The 23,951-nt window shown below is 56.6% G+C and overlaps 2 protein-coding genes across 4 annotated transcripts in view; one reads left to right on the forward strand and one right to left on the reverse strand.

Moving 5' to 3' along the window:
* The window catches only part of LOC149437735 (integrin alpha-M-like), a 35,427-nt gene extending 30,874 nt beyond the window's left edge, over positions 1-4,553 (forward strand). The window contains 4 exon segments of the mRNA XM_089660678.1: positions 1,182-1,230; positions 1,233-1,284; positions 1,493-1,625; positions 3,972-4,553. Of these exon segments, the coding sequence (XP_089516804.1) occupies positions 1,182-1,230; positions 1,233-1,284; positions 1,493-1,625; positions 3,972-4,058 (321 nt within the window). The 3' untranslated portion in view covers positions 4,059-4,553.
* Positions 4,343-23,506, reverse strand: LOC149437736 (ras-related protein Rab-35-like). Of its 3 annotated transcripts, none has more exons than XM_089660675.1 (7): positions 23,464-23,506; positions 19,154-19,366; positions 18,417-18,467; positions 16,128-16,251; positions 15,822-15,946; positions 10,060-10,184; positions 4,343-5,680 (listed from the first exon to the last, which is right to left on the reverse strand). In XM_089660675.1, exons 2-7 carry the CDS (start codon positions 19,206-19,208, stop codon positions 5,555-5,557), a joined length of 606 nt encoding a protein of 201 aa, XP_089516801.1. In that variant the 5' UTR covers positions 19,209-19,366; positions 23,464-23,506; the 3' UTR covers positions 4,343-5,554. The 3 variants fall into 3 exon arrangements, with proteins under 3 accessions (XP_089516801.1, XP_089516802.1, XP_089516803.1); XM_089660676.1 differs by lacking the exon at positions 23,464-23,506 and adding an exon at positions 22,636-22,661; XM_089660677.1 differs by lacking the exon at positions 23,464-23,506 and adding an exon at positions 21,753-21,776.
* Positions 23,507-23,951: the final 445 nt, after the last annotated feature.

Here is a 23,951-nt window from a genome sequence, read left to right on the forward strand (position 1 = left end):
CAGACGCGTCCATACAATGTCCTCCATCTCAGAGACATGTCCGTATGACCCCCACCCTTCACTGTACCTCCCAGACGCGTCCATACAATGTCCTCCATCTCAGAGACATGTCCGTATGACCCCCACCCTTCACTGTACCTCCCAGACGCGTCCATACAAGGTCCTCCATCTCAGAGACATGTCCGTATGACCCCCACCCTTCACTGTACCTCCCAGACGCGTCCATACAATGTCCTCCATCTCAGAGACATGTCCGTATGACCCCCACCCTTCACTGTACCTCCCAGACGCGTCCATACAATGTCCTCCATCTCAGAGACATGTCCGTATGACCCCCACCCTTCACTGTACCTCCCAGACGCGTCCATACAATGTCCTCCATCTCAGAGACATGTCCGTATGACCCCCACCCTTCACTGTACCTCCCAGACGCATCCATACAATGTCCTCCATCTCAGAGACATGTCCGTATGACCCCCACCCTTCACTGTACCTCCCAGACGCATCCATACAATGTCCTCCATCTCAGAGACATGTCCGTATGACCCCCACCCTTCACTGTACCTCCCAGACGCATCCATACAATGTCCTCCATCTCAGAGACATGTCCATATGACCCCCACCCTTCACTGTACCTCCCAGACGCATCCATACAATGTCCTCCATCTCAGAGACATGTCCATATGACCCCCACCCTTTACCTCCTAGTCATCTCTGTACAATGTCCTCACCCTTTAGGACACATCCGTACAACACCCTCCAACCCCAAGACATGACTATACTACCTCTTCACCCCCCAGTCACGTCCATATAACACCCCCCATCCCTCAGACACATCTATACAACCTCCTCCATCCCCCCCCCCAGACATCTATACAACCCCCTTCACCCCCAGTCACGTCCATATAACACCCCCCATCCCTCAGACACATCTATACAACCTCCTTTACCCCCCCCCCCCCCCCCAGACATCTATACAACCTCCTTCACCCCCCAGTCATGTCCATATAACACCCTCCACCCCCCAAACATCTGTACAGCCTCCTTCACCCCACAGTCCCGTCCGTATAACACCCCCCAGACACATCTTTACAACCCCCTTCGCCCCCCAGTCACGTCCCTACAATATCCTTTAGCCCCCAGACCTGTCTATGTCCTCACCTCCTTCTCTCTGGTCTCAGTCAGGACAGCAGCAGATTTTCCTGCAGACCGCAGCGGAGATCAGATACGATCTCAGACGTACGCGCACATCCTGGAACAGAACCAGCGTTTCGTCAGAGCCAGGTACTCACCTCTCTCACAGTAATACTGGGGGTGGGGAATTGGGGCCTGGAGGTCTTCTTCATGGGAATGGTAGCCTCTGGTGGAGGTGCCAGTTCTGGGGCAGAGCTCAACTCTACAGGCATCACGATGGCCTGGACCCGGCTCCAACCCCGGGAGAGGACCATGGCTCCTGGGGCGGTAATGGCGGCTCTGATGGGTTCACTGGAAGGACAAATCTTTTTGTATTTCAGACACAGACGGCACTGGAGATCAGCAAGGAGTACAACTATTACCCCATCATCATCGGCAGCAGCGTGGGGGGGCTGGTGCTCCTGGCACTCATAACCGCCGGCCTGTATAAGGTAAGAGGCAGGTCATTGATTGGTCAGGGTGGTGGGTGTGACCCATGGCCGGCCCGCTGCTTTTTTTAGTCTAAGGGAGGTTTGAGGATAGTAAATGGTCAGTTATTCATCATCTATGACCCGGGACCCAACCGGGATTCCATCAGCCTGCTAGTGATGCAGCGCCGCCTACTGGAGGCAGCACAGACAGCACACAAAACTTGTACATCATTCCTAGAGATCGCAGTGCTGCCACCTACTGGACGCGCATCAGATCGCAGAGCTGCCCCTGCTGGACGCGCATCGGATCCCATTGCTGCCACCTGCTGGACGCACATCGGATCCCATTGCTGCCCCCTGCTGGACGCACATCGGATCCCATTGCTGCCCCCTGCTGGACGCACATCCGGAGCGCAGCGCTGCCCCCTGCTGGACGCACATCGGAGCGCTGCCCCCTGCTGGACGCACATCGGAGCGCTGCCCCCTGCTGGACGCACATCGGAGCGCTGCCCCCTGCTGGACGCACATCGGAGCGCTGCCCCCTGCTGGACGCACATCGGAGCGCTGCCCCCTGCTGGACGCACATCAGAGCGCAGCGCTGCCCCCTGCTGGACGCACATCAGAGCGCAGCGCTGCCACCCTGCTGGACGCACATCAGAGCGCAGCGCTGCCACCTGCTGGACGCACATCAGAGCGCAGCGCTGCCACCTGCTGGACGCACATCAGAGCGCAGCGCTGCCACCTGCTGGACGCACATCAGAGCGCAGCGCTGCCACCTGCTGGACGCACATCAGAGCGCAGCGCTGCCACCTGCTGGACGCACATCAGAGCGCAGCGCTGCCACCTGCTGGACTCACATCAGAGCGCAGCGATGCCCCCTGCTGGACTCACATCAGAGCGCAGCGATGCCCCCTGCTGGACTCACATCAGAGCGCAGCGATGCCCCCTGCTGGACTCACATCAGAGCGCAGCGATGCCCCTGCTGGACTCACATCAGAGCGCAGCGATGCCCCCTGCTGGACTCACATCAGAGCGCAGCGATGCCCCCTGCTGGACTCACATCAGAGCGCAACGCTGCCCCCTGCTGGACTCACATCAGAGCGCAGCGCTGCCCCCTGCTGGACGCACATCAGAGCGCAGCGCTGCCCCCTGCTGGACGCACATCAGATCGCAGCGCTGCCACCTGCTGGACGCACATCAGATCGCAGCGATGCCCCCTGCTGGACTCACATCAGAGCGCAGCGATGCCCCCTGCTGGACTCACATCAGAGCGCAGCGATGCCCCCTGCTGGACTCACATCAGAGCGCAGCGATGCCCCCTGCTGGACTCACATCAGAGCGCAGCGATGCCCCCTGCTGGACTCACATCAGAGCGCAGCGATGCCCCCTGCTGGACTCACATCAGAGCGCAGCGATGCCCCCTGCTGGACTCACATCAGAGCGCAGCGATGCCCCCTGCTGGACTCACATCAGAGCGCAGCGATGCCCCCTGCTGGACTCACATCAGAGCGCAGCGATGCCCCCTGCTGGACTCACATCAGAGCGCAGCGATGCCCCCTGCTGGACTCACATCAGAGCGCAGCGATGCCCCCTGCTGGACTCACATCAGAGCGCAGCGATGCCCCCTGCTGGACTCACATCAGAGCGCAGCGATGCCCCCTGCTGGACTCACATCAGAGCGCAGCGATGCCCCCTGCTGGACTCACATCAGAGCGCAGCGATGCCCCCTGCTGGACTCACATCAGAGCGCAGCGATGCCCCCTGCTGGACTCACATCAGAGCGCAGCGATGCCCCCTGCTGGACTCACATCAGAGCGCAGCGATGCCCCCTGCTGGACTCACATCAGAGCGCAGCGATGCCCCCTGCTGGACTCACATCAGAGCGCAGCGATGCCCCCTGCTGGACTCACATCAGAGCGCAGCGATGCCCCCTGCTGGACTCACATCAGAGCGCAGCGCTGCCCCCTGCTGGACGCACATCAGAGCGCAGCGCTGCCACCTGCTGGACGCACATCAGATCGCAGCGCTGCCACCTGCTGGACGCACATCAGATCGCAGCGCTGCCCCCTGCTGGACGCACATCAGATCACTACTGGCAGAGTACAGAACCTACACGGCTGCAGATTTGAAATACAAATGTCAGAACAGCGAGATATGGAATATATATGATCCAATATTTGTGTGCTGTCCTGTCATTGGACGTTCTCCACTCTGGGGGTGTGGTCACAGCTCGGAGCACATGTCCAATTTAAAGGAGACATTTTATTTTCAGCAAATCACAATTTTGACCCAAAATGTAAAATCTTTCTGTAAATGTTTATCAGACGTTTAACCCTTTAACTGTCTCTCCTCCCCTCCCCCCACCAGCTCGGCTTTTTCAAGCGTCAGTACAAGAACCTGCTGGAGAGTCCTGAGGGCCTGGAAGAGGCTCCTGTGGACCCCCCGATCGGCTGACCCCCGGAATGAGGCTCCTGTGGACCCCCCGATCGGCTGACCCCCGGAATGAGGCTCCTGTGGACCCCCCGATCGGCTGACCCCCGGAATGAGGCTCCTGTGGACCCCCCGATCGGCTGACCCCCGGAATGAAGCTCCTGTGGACCCCCCGATCGGCTGACCCCCGGAATGAGACTCCTGTGGACCCCCCCGATTGGCTGACCCCCGGAATGAGGCTCCTGTGGACCCCCCGATCGGCTGACCCCCAGAATGAGGCAATGGCGGAGTGAAGAGGCGGCGCGGCGTTCACTAGAAAATGTCCTTTATTGTTATTCAGTTAGATGCAAAAATAAGCTTTATATTCTGTACATTCTGAGGGAGACGTTATCTATAGAGACAGGCACCGCGGGGGAGGAGCAAGCTCTTCTGATTGGTCAGTGCAATGTGCAGGGGAGGGCTGGGGAAGCATTGTATTTGTCCAGCTTGTGCAGACAATAAAGGAGGAGCCTTGCCGGATGTCGTGGTGTCAACCTTTCTTCTCGGGGACACCGACCCCCAAATCTGTAGTGACAACCACCCAGAAAATGATGGACAGGCGAATGGTTAACAGACAGGTCATGTGACCCCCAGCACTGGGCATACTTCACTCTGATTGGAGGACGTGACAGACCCAACCTGAACGAGATGTGATTGGTGGATATGCCACCATTAGGACGGCCAGTCAGGTGATCACAGACCAGAATCTGAATATTCAGCATTAAATCCTGAAAGATCCGTCCCCTCCCCCCTCCCCCCTCAATCAGATGCACTGTGTCTGAGTCCGATACTTGGGGCCAAGAGCCCAGGGGCCCCTCTGGAGGTCTTATAGTGGTTTCTGGTCCCTGTACTGGTAACACCTATTGTGTCCCAGCTCCAGAGTGTACATAACTGGGTCCGGCAGGAGAGGAATGCAGACAAGGTCAGGGCTGTGGTTACTTGGTGGTGTTATGTGCACTCAGGAGCTGGTGTCAGAATGAGCTAAGGCAGCCACTCACAGACCCCGGGGGATGGGGAGAGGTAGGCTCCCTGCTCCGACTCCCAGCTCCAGAGTGGTCTTCAGTCTCTGGAAACAACAAAATCAAGGGGGGGGGGATATAAGCCAGCCATAGGCAATGGACGGACGTTCAGATTGGTTCTTCTGCCCAGACGTGACAGGTTCTCTTTGCATTCATGAGTTTGACAAGTGAGATCTATATAGTACAGCGCCCTCCGCAGGGATTCTGGGACAGTGCAATGGGTGAGCTGGGCTCTACGTCACTGTACAGAGAGTAGGGGTACAGTAAAGACAGAGAGCGCCCCCTACAGAGCGCAGGCAGAAGTCTTCTGAGGACAACGTCCCCTACAGGGTGAAGATGGTGGTGCTCCACGCCTAGACTGCTCCCGTGTAGAAGACATGTTGGGTCTAGATGGCTATTCCCAGAGTGGTAACTCTTCTCCTCAGTCAGTGGTCCAGTCCCTCCAGGAGGGGCCCCGGGCCCTCAGCAGCATCTCTTCACATGAGGCTTCTTCTTGGTCTTGGTTATGGTGACGACCTCGTTAGGCCGCAGCCTGGCTTGGCTCTCCTTCTTCATCCTCAGGACCAGCCGGGTGACAGACAGGAACATCTGCGGGAGACAGGAGGGGGAAATGGAAGTCTGTATACACGACAAGGCCCCGCCCACTGCGCTGCACCCCCACGGGAAGGAAGGTCAATGCCGGGGTCTAGGACCTTCAGGAGGGAAGAGGTTCCACCTCACACAGCCGACTTCCTGCCTGCAGACGAGCCGATGACAGGAATATGGGACTAAAGAGGACCTGTCTGATCCATCGCAGTCATGGCATCTGCAGACATTTGTAGAGTCATGAAAGCAGCACATTATCCCCCCCCTCCCCCCCCCTCGTACGTACGCCCCGCGGTCACAGGGAGCACAGACTACACAAACACACATTGTGCCGTCTCCGCTCTGAACAACAATCAGCTGTTTCCTCCCCCGCTGGGCCGAGACTCCATAATGGCCCCTGTGTCCCCCATCCCCTCTTCTCTGAATACAGAGGACTGAGCTGGGAGACACGGGCCAGGAGAGTCCCACCCCCCAAACTATACAGAGGAGCCAAAATAGGGCCCTTCATATCCGGGGGGCCCCCAAAGAACCCCCCAACACTGAATCTCCACCCTCAATATATTCTCTTAGTAGAACAGTCCCAGGGGAGCCATTAGATACACAGATCCCCCATCATACATGCATCATACATAGATCCCCCATCATACATGCATCATACATAGATCCCCCATCGTACATAGATCCCCCATCATACATGCATCATACATAGATCCCCCATCGTACATAGATCCCCCATCATACATGCATCATACATAGATCCCCCATCGTACACAGATCCCCCATCGTACATGCATCATACATAGATCCCCCATCGTACACAGATCCCCCATCGTACACGCATCATACACAGATCCCCCATCGTACACGCATCATACACAGATCCCCCATCGTACACGCATCATACACAGATCCCCCATCGTACACGCATCATACACAGATCCCCCATCGTACACAGATCCCCCATCGTACACAGATCCCCCATCATACACAGATCCCCCATCATACACAGATCCCCCATCATACACAGATCCCCCATCATACACAGATCCCCCATCATACATGCATCATACACAGATCGCCCGTTGTACATGCATCATACACAGATCCCCCATCATACATGCATCATATACAGATCCCCCGTTGTACATGCATCATACATAGATCCCCCATCATACATGCATCATACACAGATCCCCCGTTGTACATGCATCATACATAGATCCCCCATCATACATGCATCATACATAGATCCCCCATCCTACACAAATCCCCCATCCTACACAAATCCCCCATCCTACACGCATCATACACACAGATCCCCCATCGTACATGCATCATACATAGATCCCCCATCGTACATGCATCACACATAGATCCCCCATCATACATGCATCATACATAGATCCCCCATCATACATAGATCCCCCATCATACATGCATCATACATAAATCCCCCATCGTAAATGCATCAACACAGATCCCTCATCGTACACGCATCAACACAGATCCCCCACCGTACACACATCGATCCCCCACCTTACATACACACATCCCCCATCAACAATGCATCATACACAGATCCCCCATCATACATACACAGATCCCCCACCGTACATACACAGATCCCCCACCGTACATACACAGATCCCCCACCGTACATACACAGATCCCCCACCGTACACGCATCACACACAGATCCCCCACCGTACACGCATCACACACAGATCCCCCACCGTACACGCATCACACACAGATCCCCCACCGTACACGCATCACACACAGATCCCCCACCGTACACGCATCACACACAGATACCCCATCGTACACGCATCATACATAGATCCCCCATCATACATACATCAACACAGATCCCCCACCCTACACGCATCACACATCGATCCCCCACCTTACATACACACATCCCCCATCAACAATGCATCATACATAGATCCCCAATCATACATACATCATACAGATCCCCCATGACACATACATCATACACGGCTCCACCAATGAGAGGAAGACTCTGAGAACCCATCAGACCCCAATGGGGAGGAATCTCCTGCTGGATCTCTATCCTGACATGGACGGGGGATGGGTGAGGAACGTAAGGACGCCCCATCATTGGATGGAAATGATGGACCTACAGAGGACTGAATTCACAGACACCCCGAAAATCAAAGTGAAGAAATGATGCAGCAGGAGAGTCCATGTTGGTGAAATGTCATTGCAGCAACTCAGAATGGCCCTCAGTAGTCTGTGTGGCCCCCACGTGCTTGTATGCATGCCTGACAACGTCGGGGGAGGGTCCTAAGGAGACCACGGATGGTGTCCTGGGGGATTTCCTCCCAGATCTGGACCAGGACATCACTGAGCTCCTGGACTGTCTGAGGTGCAACCTGGAGGCGTCGGATGGACCGCAACATGACATCCCAGAGGGGTTCTATTGGATTTAGGTCAGGAGAGTGTGGGGGCCATTCAATGGTATCAATTCCTTCATCCTCCAGGAACTGCCTGCATACTCCCCCCACATGAGGCCGGGCATTGTCATGTACCGGGAGGAACCCGGGACCCACTGCACCAGGAGGAACCCGGGACCCTCCGCACCAGGAGGAACCCAGGACCCACCGCACCAGGAGGAACCCAGGACCCACCGCACCAGGAGGAACCCAGGACCCACCGCACCAGGAGGAACCCAGGACCCACCGCACCAGGAGGAACCCAGGACCCACCGCACCAGGAGGAACCCAGGACCCACCGCACCAGGAGGAACCCAGGACCCACCGCACCAGGAGGAACCCAGGACCCACCGCACCAGGAGGAACCCAGGACCCACCGCATCAGGAGGAACCCAGGACCCACCGCACCAGGGTGCCATTGTCTAGCCTGTAGAGGTCTGTGTGTCCCTCCATGGAGATGCCTCCCCAGACCATCACTGACCCACCACCACAACGGTCATGCTGAACCATGTTACAATGTTACAGGCAGCAGAACGTTCTCCACGGCTTCTCCTGACCCTTCACGTCTGTCACATGTGCTCAGGGGGAACCTGCTCTCATCTGTGGAAAGCACAGGGTGCCAGTGGTGGACCTGCCTATTCTGGGGTTCAATGGCAAATGCCAATCCAGCTCTATGGTGCCGGGCAGTGAGCACAGGGCCCACTAGAGGACGTCGGGCCCTCAGACCACCCTCATGAAGTCTGTTTTTGATTGTTTGGTCAGAGACATTCACACCAGTGGCCTGCTGGAGGTCATTTTGTAGGGCTCTGGCAGGGCTCATCCTGTTCCTCCTTGTACAAAGGAGCAGATACCGGTCCTGCTGATGGGTTAAGGACCTTCTATGGCCCTGTCCAGCCCTCCTAGAGGAACTGCCTGCCTCCTGGAACCTCCCCCATCGTGCGCTCGTCTCCTGGAACCTCCTCCATCGTGCTCGTCTCCTGGAACCTCCTCCATCGTGCTCGTCTCCTGGAACCTCCTCCATCGTGCTCGTCTCCTGGAACCTCCTCCATCGTGCTCGTCTCCTGGAACCTCCTCCATCGTGCTCGTCTCCTGGAACCTCCTCCATCGTGCTCGTCTCCTGGAACCTCCTCCATCGTGCTCGTCTCCTGGAACCTCCTCCATCGTGCTCGTCTCCTGGAACCTCCTCCATCGTGCTCGTCTCCTGGAACCTCCTCCATCGTGCTCGTCTCCTGGAACCTCCTCCATCGTGCTCGTCTCCTGGAACCTCCTCCATCGTGCTCGTCTCCTGGAACCTCCTCCATCGTGCTCGTCTCCTGGAACCTCCTCCATCGTGCTCGTCTCCTGGAATCTCCTCCATCGTGCTCGTCTCCTGGAATCTCCTCCATCGTGCTCGTCTCCTGGAATCTCCTCCATGCTCTTGAGACTGTGCTGGGAGACACAGCAAACCTTCTGGCAATGGTACGTATTGATGTGCCATCCTGGAGGAGTTGGACTGCCTGTGCGACCTCTGTAGGGTCCAGGTATGGCCTCATACTACCAGTAGTGACACTGACCCCGGCCAAATGCAAAAAGAGTAAAAAACAGTCAAAAAAGATGAGGGGGGAAAAAAATGTCAGTGTCCTCCACCTGTAAAACCATTCCTGTTTTGGGGGTCGTCTGATTGTTGCCCATCTAGTGCACCTGTTAATTTCATGACCACCAAAGCAGCTGAAACTGATGAACACCCCCCTCTGCGACTTCCCTGACCAGATCCATATCCCAGGAGGTTCATGGACTCATTTTGTTTTGAGCAGTGTCTACATTCATCACAGATCCTGGAACTGCTCCATGTAAGGGAGACCTCCGTCTCCACCATTAATTAGCTGAGGACTCCAGAAGGAGATTCAGACCCATGGAACGCAGGAGGTAGCGCTCTACCCTCACCTCTTCTACGTTGCGGTTCTCCTTGGCGCTGGTTTCATATAGCCGCACTCCCATCTGCTCGCTGAACCTCTTGGCGTCCGCCGTTTCCACGCGTTTCCGAGACGGGTCATCGTCTTTATTACCCACTGTGGGAGACAGAAGAGGTCATATGGGAGTGCCGGCCCCAGTGCTCACATCCCACAGATCAGTGACCTCGGCATGCAGACACATTGTTACAGTGATACGGAACAGTGAATGGTTGGGTTAAACAACGAGGAATGGGGGGGGGGGGGGGGCTCCATGGTAAAGAAAAATGGTGGCAGTTTGGCTTCAACAAGGTGTGGAACGAGGTTTATGCCTTTCACCTTAATACACGAGAAAGTAGTCAGATGAGGATGGAGAGCCACCTCTGAGAACCCCAAAATACGGGGGGAGGGGGGTTGGTGTTCAGATCTGGATGGAGAACCACCACTTCTGAGAACCTCAATACACTGGGGGGGGGGGGGGGGGGGGGGGTGGTCAGATCTGGATGGAGAACCACCTCTGAGAACCCCAAAATACGGGGGGGGGGGGGGGGGCTGGTGTTTAGATCTGGATGGAGAACCACCACTTCTGAGAACCTCAATACACTGAGGGGGGGGGGGGGTGTTCAAAGCAGGATGGAGAGCCACCTCTGAGAACCTCAATACATGGGCGGGGGGGGGTGGTCAGATCTGGATGGAGAACCACCTCTGAGGACCTCAATACATCAAATACACTGGGGGGGGGGGGAATGTGGTCAGATCTGGATGGAGAGCCACCTCTGAGAGCCTCAATACACTGGGGGGGGAAGTGTTCGGAGCAGGATGGAGAGCCAACTTTGAGAACCTCAATACATGGGGGAGGGGGCGGTCAGATCTGGATGGAGAACCACCTCTGAGAACCTCAATACATCAATACACTGGGGGGGGAGAATGTGGTCAGATCTGGATGGAGAGCCACCTCTAAGAACCTCAATACACGGGGGGGGGGTCAGATCTGGATGGAGAGCCACCTCTGAGAACCTCAATACAATAGGGGGTGGTCAGATCTGGATGGAGAACCACCTCTGAGAACCTCAATACATCAATACACTGGGGGAGGGGGGTGGGGGGAGTGGTCAGATCTGGAGGGAGAGCCACCTCTGAGAACCTCAATACAAAGGGGGGGGGTGGTCAGATCTGGATGGAGAGCCACCTGAGAACCTCAATACACTGGGGGGGGGGTGGTCAGATCTGGATGGAGAATGACCTCTGAGAACCTCAGTACACTGGGGGGGGGGGGGTGGTCAGAGCAGGATGGAGAGCCACCTCTGAGAACCTCACTACAATTGGGGTGGTCAGAGCAGGATGGAGAGCCACCTCTGAGAACCTCAATACACGGGGTGGGGGTGGGGGGCAGATCTGGATGGAGAGCCACCTCCGAGAGCCTCAATACAAAGGGGGGGTGGTCAGATCTGGATGGAGAGCCACCTGAGAACCTCAATACACTGGGGGGGGGTGGTCAGATCTGGATGGAGAATGACCTCTGAGAACCTCAGTACACTGGGGGGGGGGGGTGGTCAGAGCAGGATGGAGAGCCACCTCTGAGAACCTCACTACAATTGGGGTGGTCAGAGCAGGATGGAGAGCCACCTCTGAGAACCTCACTACAATTGGGGTGGTCAGAGCAGGATGGAGAGCCACCTCTGAGAACCTCACTACACTTGGGGTGGTCAGATCTGGATAGAGACACACTACTGAAAACTTCAAAATATGCGAAAGTGGATGGATCTGGAGAAACAACTTGAGAACCCAATACATGGAGAAATGGTCAGTTCTGAATGAAGAGCCACCTTTGAACCTCAATACACAAGGAAGTAGTTAGATCTGAATGAAGAGCCACCTCCTAGAACCACAGAACACAGGGAAGTAGTCAGTTCTGAATGAAGAGCCACCTTTGAACCTCAATACACAAGGAAGTAGTTAGATCTGAATGAAGAGCCACCTCCTAGAACCACAGAACACAGGGAAGCGGTTAGATTTGGATGAAGAGACACCTTTGAACCTCAATACACCTGGAAGCAGGGCCGGAGCTGCCACTAGGCAACCGCCTAGGGAGCACTGCCGCCTAGGGGCACAGCCAGGGCCATTGGTTTCCCTACTCTCTGCCATAGCCGGATCTAGGGGGGGTTAAGATTTAAGTTGTGGCCCCCCCCAGGCTAGTCTTTCCATGGACGCTGTGCCTGGCCGCCGAGTGCCCTCCCCCATCCTCGCACAGAGCAGCCTGGAGCAGTGGAGCCTGCAGAGGAGAAATGACAGGAGAGAGCTGGGAGGTGCAGGCTGTGCTCTCCTCTCCTATCAGTGGAGCAATCCTCCATATAGCAGATGACACAGGATCGCTCGTACATCGCCATGTTCAGCGTCTGAGTCATTCCCCGGCTCCCTGCTGCTGAGAGGTGAGCAGTTATTGGAGGAGAGAGGGGGCGGAGTAATCAAACTGTGTACAGCCCCACCCAAGAGCAATACCTGCTATATGGACGATCGCTCAACTGATGCGAGAGCACAGCCTGCGCCTCTACCTGGTTTCCTGCCTGTATGTTTGGGTGTGGGGGCTTACAGGTTGGGTGTGGGTGGGGGGGGGAGTTTGTACCAGGAGTAGGTTTGGGGGGAGGATTTTATGCTGGGAGGAGTAATTTGAAGGGGTTTTAGCTAGAGGAGGGATTTGTGGGAATTCATCCTAGGTGGGGGGATTGAAGGATTAGGATTGGTGCTGGGAGGGGGGGGAATTGGAAGGGGACGTGCTAGAAGGGGGGGCTTAGGTGGATTTGTGCTAAGAGGCAAGATTGGGGGGATTATGCTAGGAGGGGGGATTTGGAAAAGGATTTGTGCTAGGGTGGAAAATTTGAGAGGAAAGAGGATGTGTGTTAGGAGGGGAAGTTTGGGGAAGGGGGGGGTGCAATTAGCTGGTCTTGCCTAGAGCACAAAATAGTCTAGCACCGGCCCTGCCTGGAAGGGCGGTGGTCACATCTGGATGAGGGGGTTGGTGGTCACATCTGGATGAGGGGGTTGGTGGTCACATCTGGATGAGGGGGTTGGTGGTCACATCTGGATGAGGGGGTTGGTGGTCACATCTGGATGAGGGGGTTGGTGGTCACATCTGGATGAGGGGGTTGGTGGTCACATCTGGATGAGGGGCACCTCTGACAACCTCAATACCTGGAGAAACGGTCAAATCTGGATGGATAGACACCGCTAAGAACTTCAATATGTGCGAATGTGGACAGATCTGGAGAAACAAATGGAGAACCTCAATACATAGAGAGATGGTCAGATCTGGATGGAGAGCCACCACCTAGAACATCAGAACACAGGCAAGTGGTCACATCAGGATGGAAAGAGACCTCTGAATACATCAATACGTGTGGACGCGGACAGATATGGAGAGACAAATTGAGAACCTCAGTACATGGAGAAATGGTCAGGTCTGGCTGGAGAGCCACCTCTGAAAACCTCAATACACTGGGTGGGGTAGTCAGATCTAGGTGGAGAGCTACCTTTGAGAACTTCAATACGTGCAAAAGTGGACAGATCTGGAGAAACAAATTGAGACCCCAATACATGGATAGATCGTCAGAACTGGATGGAGAGACACCTCTGAGAACCTCATTACGTGTGGAAGTGCACAGATCTGGTGAGACAAATTAAGAACCGTGATACATGGAAAAGAGGTCGTATCTGGATGGAGAGACATCTCTGAGAACATCAATACATGGAGAAATGGTCAGAGACCTCTGAGAACCTCATTACGTGCGGACATGGACAGATTCGGAGAGACAAATTGAGAACCTCAGTACATGAAGAAATGGTCAGGTCTGGCTGAGAAGCCACCTCTGAGAACCTCAATAAACTGGGGGATGGTCTGATCTGGATGTCGAGACACCTCTGAGAACCTCAATAAACTGGGGGATGGTCTGATCTGGATGTCGAGACACCTCTGAGAACTTCAATATACTGGAGGGTGGTCAGATCTGGATGGAGAGCCACCTCTGAGAACCTCAATACAATGGGGGGGGGGGGGGGTCAGATCTGGATGGAGAGCTACCTTTGAGAACTTCAATATCATACTTCCCCAGCTTTTTGAGATGGGAACGAGGGACACCCATTAGCAAAAGTATGTAGGCATAGGACACACCCCCTGACACGCCCCCTTAAAGGAGAATTATACGGAAGACATGATTAGTTGAACCCACAAGTGCTTTTTTTTCCATTAATATTGGCTTCTGACATTTACAAATGCAGCAATTTAGAAATCGGATGAAAGGTTAAAAAGTGTATTTTATATACAACTATCTAGATCCGACCAAAGTGAGGGGCAAATGAGGAGGACAGAGGGACTTTGTTTCAAATCAGGGACAGTCCCTCAAAACGAGGAACAGTTGGGAGCTACACAATATGTGCAACAGAGGACAGATCTACAGAAACAAATTGAGAACTAAATATATAGAGAGATAGTCAGATCTGGATGGAGAGACACCTCTGAGAACCGCATTACCAGTGGAAGTGGACAGATCTGGAGAGATAAACTGAGAACCTCAATACTTGGAAAAGTGGTCAGATCTGGATGGAGAGACACCTCCTAGAACCTCAGAACACAAGGAAGTGGTCAGATCTGAATGAAGAGACATCTCCGAGAACATCTATACATGGAGAAATGGTCAGATCTGGATGAGTAGACACCTCTAAATCTCAAAACACGGGGAAGTGGTCAGATCTGGATGGAGAGACACCTCCTAGAACCTCAGAACACAAGGAAGCGGTCAGATCTGGATGAATAAACATCTCTGAGAACATCAATACACAGAGAAATAGTCATATCTGGATGGGTGGACACCTCTGAATCTCATCCCTGGATGAAGAGACACTTTGGAGAACCTCAATACACCTGGAGGTGGTCAGATCTGGATAGAGAACTACCTACTGGAACCTCAGAGCACAGGGAAATGATCAAATCTGGATGAGAGACATCTCAGAGAACATCAATACACAGAGAAATGGTCATATTTGGATGAAGAGAAATCTCTGAAAACATCAATACATGGAGAAATGGTCAGATCTGGATGGGTAGACACCTCTGAATCTCAAAACACGGGGAAGTGGTCAGATGTGGATGAAGAGACACCTCTGAGAACCTCATTATGTGTGGACGTGGACAGATCTGGAGAGATAAACCGAGAACCTCAATACTTGGAAAAGTGGTCAGATCTGGATGGAGAGACCTAGAACCTCAGAACACAAGGAAGTGTTCAGATCTGGATGAAGAAACATCTCTGAGAACATCTATACATGGAGAAATGGTCAGATCTAGATGAGTAGACACCTCTAAATCTCAAAAAACAGGAAAGTGGTCAGATCTGGATGAAGAAACATCTCTGAGAACATCTATACATGGAGAAATGGTCAGATCTGGATGGGTGGACACCTCTGAATCTCATCCCTGGATGGAGAGACACTTTGGAGAACCTCAATACACTGGGAGGTGGTCAGATCTGGATGGAGAGCCACCTATTGGAACCTCCAAGCACAGGGAAGTGGTCAGATCTGGATGGAGAGCCACCCTGGTGTGAAAATAGCCGCCCAGTTATACCTGTAAAGTAGGAAGACAGGCCTACCAGAAGGGTCCAGTCTGACCAGAGAGCCCCCAAACCATCCTACATACACCCCTATAATATGGTCCCACCATAACCCACAGATGTAACCCCGCAGAGCCCCCACACAGATCCTCACCGAGGACGGTGCACACGGAGTCGCAGTTCTGGGTGATTTCATGCAGCCATCTTTTGACGTTGACGAAGGATTCTGGGTTGGCGACATCATAGACCACAATGACTCCATGAGTGTTTCTGTAATACCTGGGGAGGAAAACATCACCAATCAATGGAGTGACCTCACCAAGAGTCCCCCCAATTCTCCAGCCTGCACCCCAATATACAATTCCCCATGTCAGACCCAGATAACCATGGAAACCCTGCAACACCCCACACCCCCACAGTCCCGTCCACCACATGTCCTCCCCTCCCCCACATGACTTACGTTGAAGTGATAGTCCGGAACCTCTCCTGACCCGCCGTGTCCCAGATCTGCAGCTTCACCCGCTCCCCGTCCAGCACCAGAGTCCGGATCTTGAAGTCCACCCCGATCGTAGTGATGTAACTGCCTGAGGGCAACAACAAGGGGGCAGAGACGGGAGGGGAGGAGTCATACATACAAGGAACGTCCAGAGGGGGGGACCGGGAGGGGCCCCGGGCAGAGGGAGGGAGGGGATGAGTCATACATACAAGGAACGTCCAGAGGGAGGGAGACACACCGGGAGGGGCCCCGGGCAGAGGGAGGGAGACACACCGGGAGGGGCCCCGGGCAGAGGGAGGGAGACACAACGGGAGGGGCCCCGGGCAGAGGGAGGGAGACACAACGGGAGGGGCCCCGGGCAGAGGGAGGGAGACACAACGGGAGGGGCCCCGGGCAGAGGGAGGGGATGAGTCATACATACAAGGAACGTCCAGAGGGGGGGACCGGGAGGGGCCCCGGGCAGAGGGAGGGAGACACACTGGGAGGGGCCCCGGGCAGAGGGAGGGAGGGGATGAGTCATACATACAAGGAACGTCCAGAGGGAGGGAGACACACCGGGAGGGGCCCCAGGCAGAGGGAGGGAGACACACCGGGAGGGGCCCCAGGCAGAGGGAGGGAGACACACCGGGAGGGGCCCCAGGCAGAGGGAGGGAGACACACCGGGAGGGGCCCCAGGCAGAGGGAGGGGATGAGTCATACATACAAGGAACGTCCAGAGGGGGGGACCAGGAGGGGACCCGGGCAGAGGGGGAGAGACAACTGGAGGGGACCCGGACAGAGGGAGAGAGTGAGACACACCGGGAGGGGACCCGGGCAGAGGGGGAGAGTGAGACCCCGGGAGGGGACCCGGGCAGAGGGGGAGAGTGAGACACCGGGAGGGGACCCGGGCAGAGGGGGAGAGTGAGACCCCGGGAGGGGACCCGGGCAGAGGGGGAGAGTGAGACACCCGGAGGGGACCCGGGCAGAGGGGGAGAGTGAGACACCCGGAGGGGACCCGGGCAGAGGGGGGGAGAGAGACACCGGGAGGGGACCCGGGCAGAGGGGGAGAGTGAGACACCCGGAGGGGACCCGGGCAGAGGGGGAGAGTGAGACACCCGGAGGGGACCCGGGCAGAGGGGGGGAGAGAGACACCGGGAGGGGACCCAGGCAGAGGGAGAGAGTGAGACACACCGGGAGGGGACCCGGGCAGAGGGGGAGAGTGAGACCCCGGGAGGGGACCCGGGCAGAGGGGGAGAGTGAGACACCGGGAGGGGACCCGGGCAGAGGGGGAGAGTGAGACCCCGGGAGGGGACCCGGGCAGAGGGGGAGAGTGAGACACCCGGAGGGGACCCGGGCAGAGGGGGAGAGTGAGACACCCCGGGAGAGGTCCCAAGCAGAGGGAGAGAGAGAGAGAGACACACCGGGAGGGGACCCGGGCAGAGGGGGAGAGTGAGACACCGGGAGGGGACCCGGGCAGAGGGGGAGAGTGAGACACCGGGAGGGGACCCGGGCAGAGGGGGAGAGTGAGACACCGGGAGGGGACCCGGGCAGAGGGGGAGAGTGAGACACCGGGAGGGGACCCGGGCAGAGGGGGAGAGTGAGACACCGGGAGGGGACCCGGGCAGAGGGGGAGAGTGAGACACCGGGAGGGGACCCGGGCAGAGGGGGAGAGTGAGACACCGGGAGGGGACCCGGGCAGAGGGGGAGAGTGAGACACCGGGAGGGGACCCGGGCAGAGGGGGAGAGTGAGACACCGGGAGGGGACCCGGGCAGAGGGGGAGAGTGAGACACCGGGAGGGGACCCGGGCAGAGGGGGAGAGTGAGACACCGGGAGGGGACCCGGGCAGAGGGGGAGAGTGAGACAGCGGGAGGGGACCCGGGCAGAGGGGGAGAGTGAGACACCGGGAGGGGACCCGGGCAGAGGGGGACAGTGAGACACCGGGAGGGGACCCGGGCAGAGGGGGACAGTGAGACACCGGGAGGGGACAGTGAGACACCGGGAGGGGACAGTGAGACACCGGGAGGGGACAGTGAGACACCGGGAGGGGACAGTGAGACACCGGGAGGGGACAGTGAGACACCGGGAGGGGACAGTGAGACACCGGGAGGGGACAGTGAGACACCGGGAGGGGACCCGGGCAGAGGGGGAGAGTGAGACACCGGGAGGGGACCCGGGCAGAGGGGGAGAGTGAGACACCGGGAGGGGACCCAGGCAGAGGGGAAGGGGAGACCAGGAGGGGAGGGAAGAAGGAATAATGGGGGTGTTGCTCTCACCGGAGAAGGAATTGTCGGAGAACCTCAGCAGCAGGCTGCTCTTCCCCACACCTGACAGGGAGGAAGAAAGAACCAATCATCATCCAGATCTCAGGACGGAGTATTCTGATTGGATAAAACAAATTCCACACATAACAGAACTCTTTCATTCCCCCCCCCCCCCCCCCATCAGCTTCCTTCAATCAGTGCAGGGACCCCATGTACACAGCGGGGAATGGGGGGGCATATTCATGGTAAACCTTCCACAAAGTTGGAGTTTCCCTTTAAATCTGATTGGAGGCGGAGCTCTGGGCTGCTCAGCCGCCTGACAGGAAATTCCAGAGAGAAGGTGGAAAGGAGTCATGTGACCAGAGAGGAAGTCCCCACTCTGCAGCCAGCCCATGACCCAAAGTGACCTCACTGTCACCATCTGCCTCCGCGGAGGGACGGGGGTCCGCACATGGGAGGGGGGGGTCCGCACACGGGAGGGGGGGTCCGTACATGGGGGGGGCCACAACAGCATCACTCTTCGTGCACAGCATTGTGAGATCCAAGTGTAGTGCGCCTGTCAGGGGGTCCCGGAATATGGAGCACAGTCACATCTCCAGGAGGTCAGGGACAGCAAACATGACCTCACACAGTCCGGACCCGCCAAGAATTAGTGACCCCCAAAGGAGGGGTCCAGGAGGGCGGGGCCTACACAAGGGTCCCTAGCTTGGATAAAGGCCCCCCCCCCGGAATATACCCGCTGCACTTACCAGAGTCCCCAATCAGAAGTAGTTTGAACAGATGGTCGTAGTCCTTGGCAGCCATCTTGAATGCATCTGTCGTAGGTTCAGTCAGTCTTCCATCCGATGTCACTGCATCTCCCCCGCATCGCCCTCCGGGAGCTCAGTGCTGCTCCTCCCCCACCGCACCGGTCCTGGACGATCCCAGAGGAGAGGAAGGAAGTCGACGATTCCCAGAGATTCCTGAACAAAGAACCAGAGTGAGACGGCACAGCCGACCGCGCACCACACGCACCCTGCACGCCGACCGCGCACCACACGCACCCTGCACGCCGACCGCGCACCACACGCACCCCGACCGCGCACCACACGCACCCTGCACGCCGACCGCGCACCACACGCACCCTGCACGCCGACCGCGCACCACACGCACCCTGCACGCCGACCGCGCACCACACGCACCCTGCACGCCGACCGCGCACCACACGCACCCTGCACGCCGACCGCGCACCACACGCACCCTGCACGCCGACCGCGCACCACACGCACCCCACACATCACACGCACCCCGCACGCACCACACATCGACCACACACACCACACGCACCCCACACATCACACGCACCACACGCACCCCACACATCACACGCACCCCGCACGCCGACCGCGCACCACACACACCACACATCACACGCACCCCACACGCACCACACACATCGACCACACACACCACACATCACACGCACCCCGCACGCACCACACACATCACACATCGACCACACACACCACACGCATCACACACACACCACACGCACCCCGCACGCGCACCACACACACCACACGCACCCCACACATCGACCACACACACCACACGCACCCCACACATCACACGCACCACACACATCGACCACACACACCCCACACAGTAGTCTCTCTCTCACAGAGTAGTGTCTCTCTCTCTCACACACACACACACACACACAGAGTAGTCTCTCTCTCTCTCTCTCACACACACACACACACACACAGAGAGTAGTCTCTCTCCCACACACACAGTAGTCTCTCTCCACAGAGTAGTCTCTCTCTCTCTCTCACACACACACACACAGACAGAGTAGTCTCTCTCCCACACACACAGTAGTCTCTCTCCACAGAGAAGTCTCTCTCTCTCTCTCTCTCACACACACACACACACAGACAGAGTAGTCTCGCTCTCTCACACACAGAGTAGTGTCTCTCTCTCTCTCACAGAGTAGTGTCTCTCTCTCTCACACACAGAGTAGTGTCTCTCTCTCACACACACAGAGTAGTCTCTCTCTCACAGAGTATTCTCTCTCTCTCACACACACACACACACACACACACACACACACACACACACACAGAGTAGTCTCTCTCTCACAGAGTATTCTCTCTCTCTCACACACACACACACACACACACACACAGAGTAGTCTCTCTCTCACAGAGTAGTCTCTCTCTCTCTCACACACACACACACACAGAGTAGTCTCTCTCTCACAGAGTAGTCTCTCTCTCTCTCTCTCTCTCACACACACACACACACACACACACACACACACACACACACACACACAGAGTAGTCTCTCTCTCACAGAGTAGTCTCTCTCTCTCTCACACACACACACACACACAGTAGTCTCTCTCTCACAGAGTAGTCTCTCTCTCTCTCTCTCTCACACACACACACACACACACACAGAGTAGTCTCTCTCTCTCTCTCTCTCTCACACACACACACACACACAGTAGTCTCTCTCTCACAGAGTAGTCTCTCTCTCTCTCACTCACACACACACACACACACACACACACACACACACACACACACACACAGTAGTCTCTCTCTCACAGAGTAGTCTCTCTCTCTCACACACACACACAGAGTAGTCTCTCTCTCACATAGTATTCTCTCTCTCACACACACACACACACAGTAGTCTCTCTCTCTCTCTCACACACAGACAGAGTAGTCTCGCTCTCTCACACACAGAGTAGTCTCTCTCACACACAGAGTAGTGTCTCTCACACACAGAGTAGTTTCTCTCTCTCTCTCACACACAGAGTCTCTCTCTCTCACACACATGCAGAGTAGTCTCACACACGCAGAGTAGTCTCTCTCTCTCCACAGAGTAGTCTCCCACACAGAGTAGTCTCTCTCTCTCACACACACACACAGAGTAGTCTCTCTCTCTCCACAGAGTAGTCTCTCTCTCTCCACAGAGTAGTCTCTCTCTCTCTCTCACACACACACACACACACACACACACACACAGTAGTCTCTCTCACACACACACACAGTAGTCTCTCTCTCTCTCCACAGAGTAGTCTCTCTCTCTCTCCACAGAGTAGTCTCTCTCTTTCTCACACACACACAGAGTAGTCTCTCTCTCTCTCTCACACACACACAGTAGTCTCTCTCTCTCTCCACAGAGTAGTCTCTCTCACACACACACACAGAGTAGTCTCTCTCTCTCTCTCTCTCCACAGAGTAGTCTCTCTCACACACACACACAGAGTAGTCTCTCTCTCTCTCACACACAGAGTAGTCACACACACACACAGTAGTCTCTCTCCACAGAGTAGTGTCTCTCTCTCCTGTACTCACCGCCCCGGGCCGTCTCTCTCTCTCCTGTACTCACCGCCCCAGGCTCTCTCTCTCTCGTACTCACCGCCCCAGGCTCTCTCTCTCTCTCCTGTACTCACCGCCCCGGGCTGTCTCTCTCTCTCCTGTACTCACCGCCCCGGGCTGTCTCTCTCTCTCCTGTACTCACCGCCCCGGGCTGTCTCTCTCTCTCTCTCTCTCTCCTGTACTCACCGCCCCGGGCTGTCTCTCTCTCTCTCCTGTACTCACCGCCCCGGGCTGTCTCTCTCTCTCTCTCTCCTGTACTCACCGCCCCGGGCTGTCTCTCTCTCTCTCTCTCCTGTACTCACCGCCCCGGGCTGTCTCTCTCTCTCCTGTACTCACCTCCCCGGGCTGTCTCTCTCTCTCCTGTACTCACCGCCCCGGGCTGTCTCTCTCTCTCTCCTGTACTCACCGCCCCGGGCTGTCTCTCTCTCTCTCCTGTACTCACCGCCCCGGGCTGTCTCTCTCTCTCTCTTGTACTCACCGCCCCGGGCTGTCTCTCTCTCTCTCTTGTACTCACCGCCCCGGGCTGTCTCTCTCTCTCTCTTGTACTCACCGCCCCGGGCTGTCTCTCTCTCTCTCTTGTACTCACCGCCCCGGGCTGTCTCTCTCTCTCTCTTGTACTCACCGCCCCGGGCTGTCTCTCTCTCTCTCTTGTACTCACCGCCCCGGGCTGTCTCTCTCTCTCTCTCCTGTACTCACCGCCCCGGGCTGTCTCTCTCTCCTGTACTCACCGCCCCGGGCTGTCTCTCTCTCCTGTACTCACCGCCCCCAGGCTGTCTCTCTCTCCTGTACTCACCGCCCCCAGGCTGTCTCTCTCTCCTGTACTCACCGCCCCCAGGCTGTCTCTCTCTCCTGTACTCACCGCCCCAGGCTGTCTCTCTCTCCTGTACTCACCGCCCCAGGCTGTCTCTCTCTCCTGTACTCACCGCCCCAGGCTGTCTCTCTCTCCTGTACTCACCGCCCCAGGCTGTCTCTCTCTCCTGTACTCACCGCCCCAGGCTGTCTCTCTCTCCTGTACTCACCGCCCCAGGCTGTCTCTCTCTCTCTCTCTCTTGTACTCACCGCCCCGGGCTGTCTCTCTCTCTCCTGTACTCACCGCCCCGGGCTGTCTCTCTCTCTCTCCTGTACTCACCGCCCCGGGCTGTCTCTCTCTCTCCTGTACTCACCGCCCCGGGCTGTCTCTCTCTCTCCTGTACTCACCGCCCGGGCTGTCTCTCTATCCTGTACTCACCGCCCCGGGCAGTCTCTCTCTCTCTCTCCTTTACTCACCGCCCCGGGCTGTCTCTCTCTCTCTCTCTCTCTCCTGTACTCACCGCCCCGGGCTGTCTCTCTCCTGTACTCACCGCCCCGGGCTGTCTCTCTCCTGTACTCACCGCCCCGGGCTGTCTCTCTCCTGTACTCACCGCCCCGGGCTGTCTCTCTCTCTCTCTCTCCTGTACTCACCGCCACGGGCTGTCTCTCTCTCTCTCCTGTACTCACCGCCCCGGGCTGTCTCTCTCTCTCTCCTGTACTCACCGCCCCGGGCTGTCTCTCTCTCTCTCCTGTACTCACCGCCCCGGGCTGTCTCTCCCTCCTGCACTCACCGCCCCGGGCTGTCTCTCTCTCTCTCTCCTGTACTCGCCCCCCCCCCAGGCTGTCTCTCTCTCCTGTACTCACCGCCCCAGGCTGTCTCTCTCTCTCCTGTACTCACCACCCCAGGCTGTCTCTCTCTCTCCTGTACTCACCGCCCCAGGCTGTCTCTCTCTCTCCTGTACTCACCGCCCCAGGCTGTCTCTCTCTCTCCTGTACTCACCACCCCGGGCTGTCTCTCTCTCTCTCTCTCCTGTACTCACCGCCCCAGGCTGTCTCTCTCTCTCTCTCTCCTGCAGTCTCGGCTCCTCCTCTTCCTCTCTTATTTCTCCACCCAGAAATATTCATCTGGAGGCTGAGATAGGAAAGGATTATCCAGCACACAGCCAGCCGGGGGAGGGGAGGGGAGGGAGGTTGTCTCTGGACACTGATAGTACTGCAGACTATTACCATCTATTTCCCTTCCCTCGGAGGATCTCCCGCAGACTATTACCATCTATTTCCCTTCCCTCGGAGGATCTCCCGCAGACTATTACCATCTATTTCCCTTCCCTCGGAGGATCTCCCGCAGACTATTACCATCTATTTCCTCCCTCGGAGGATCTCCCG

This window comes from Staurois parvus, unplaced genomic scaffold (genome assembly GCF_062004578.1).
Source record: "Staurois parvus isolate SC_StPar_1 unplaced genomic scaffold, SC_StPar_1.0 ptg001262l, whole genome shotgun sequence".
In the NCBI taxonomy this organism is placed as follows: Eukaryota; Metazoa; Chordata; class Amphibia; order Anura; family Ranidae; genus Staurois; species Staurois parvus.

What these genes read in the sequence shown, in the direction of transcription:
- LOC149437736 (XM_089660675.1), bottom strand. Translation starts at nt 19,208, where the DNA reads ATGGCTGCCAAGGACTACGACCATCTGTTCAAACTACTTCTGATTGGG. An exon ending in ACTTCTGATTGGGGACTCTG is followed by an intron (nt 18,468 to 19,153) that starts GTAAGTGCAGCG and finishes CCTCCCTGTCAG; the next exon opens with GTGTGGGGAAGAGCAGCCTG. An exon ending in CTCCGACAATTCCTTCTCCG is followed by an intron (nt 16,252 to 18,416) that starts GTGAGAGCAACA and finishes TGTTGCCCTCAG; the next exon opens with GCAGTTACATCACTACGATC.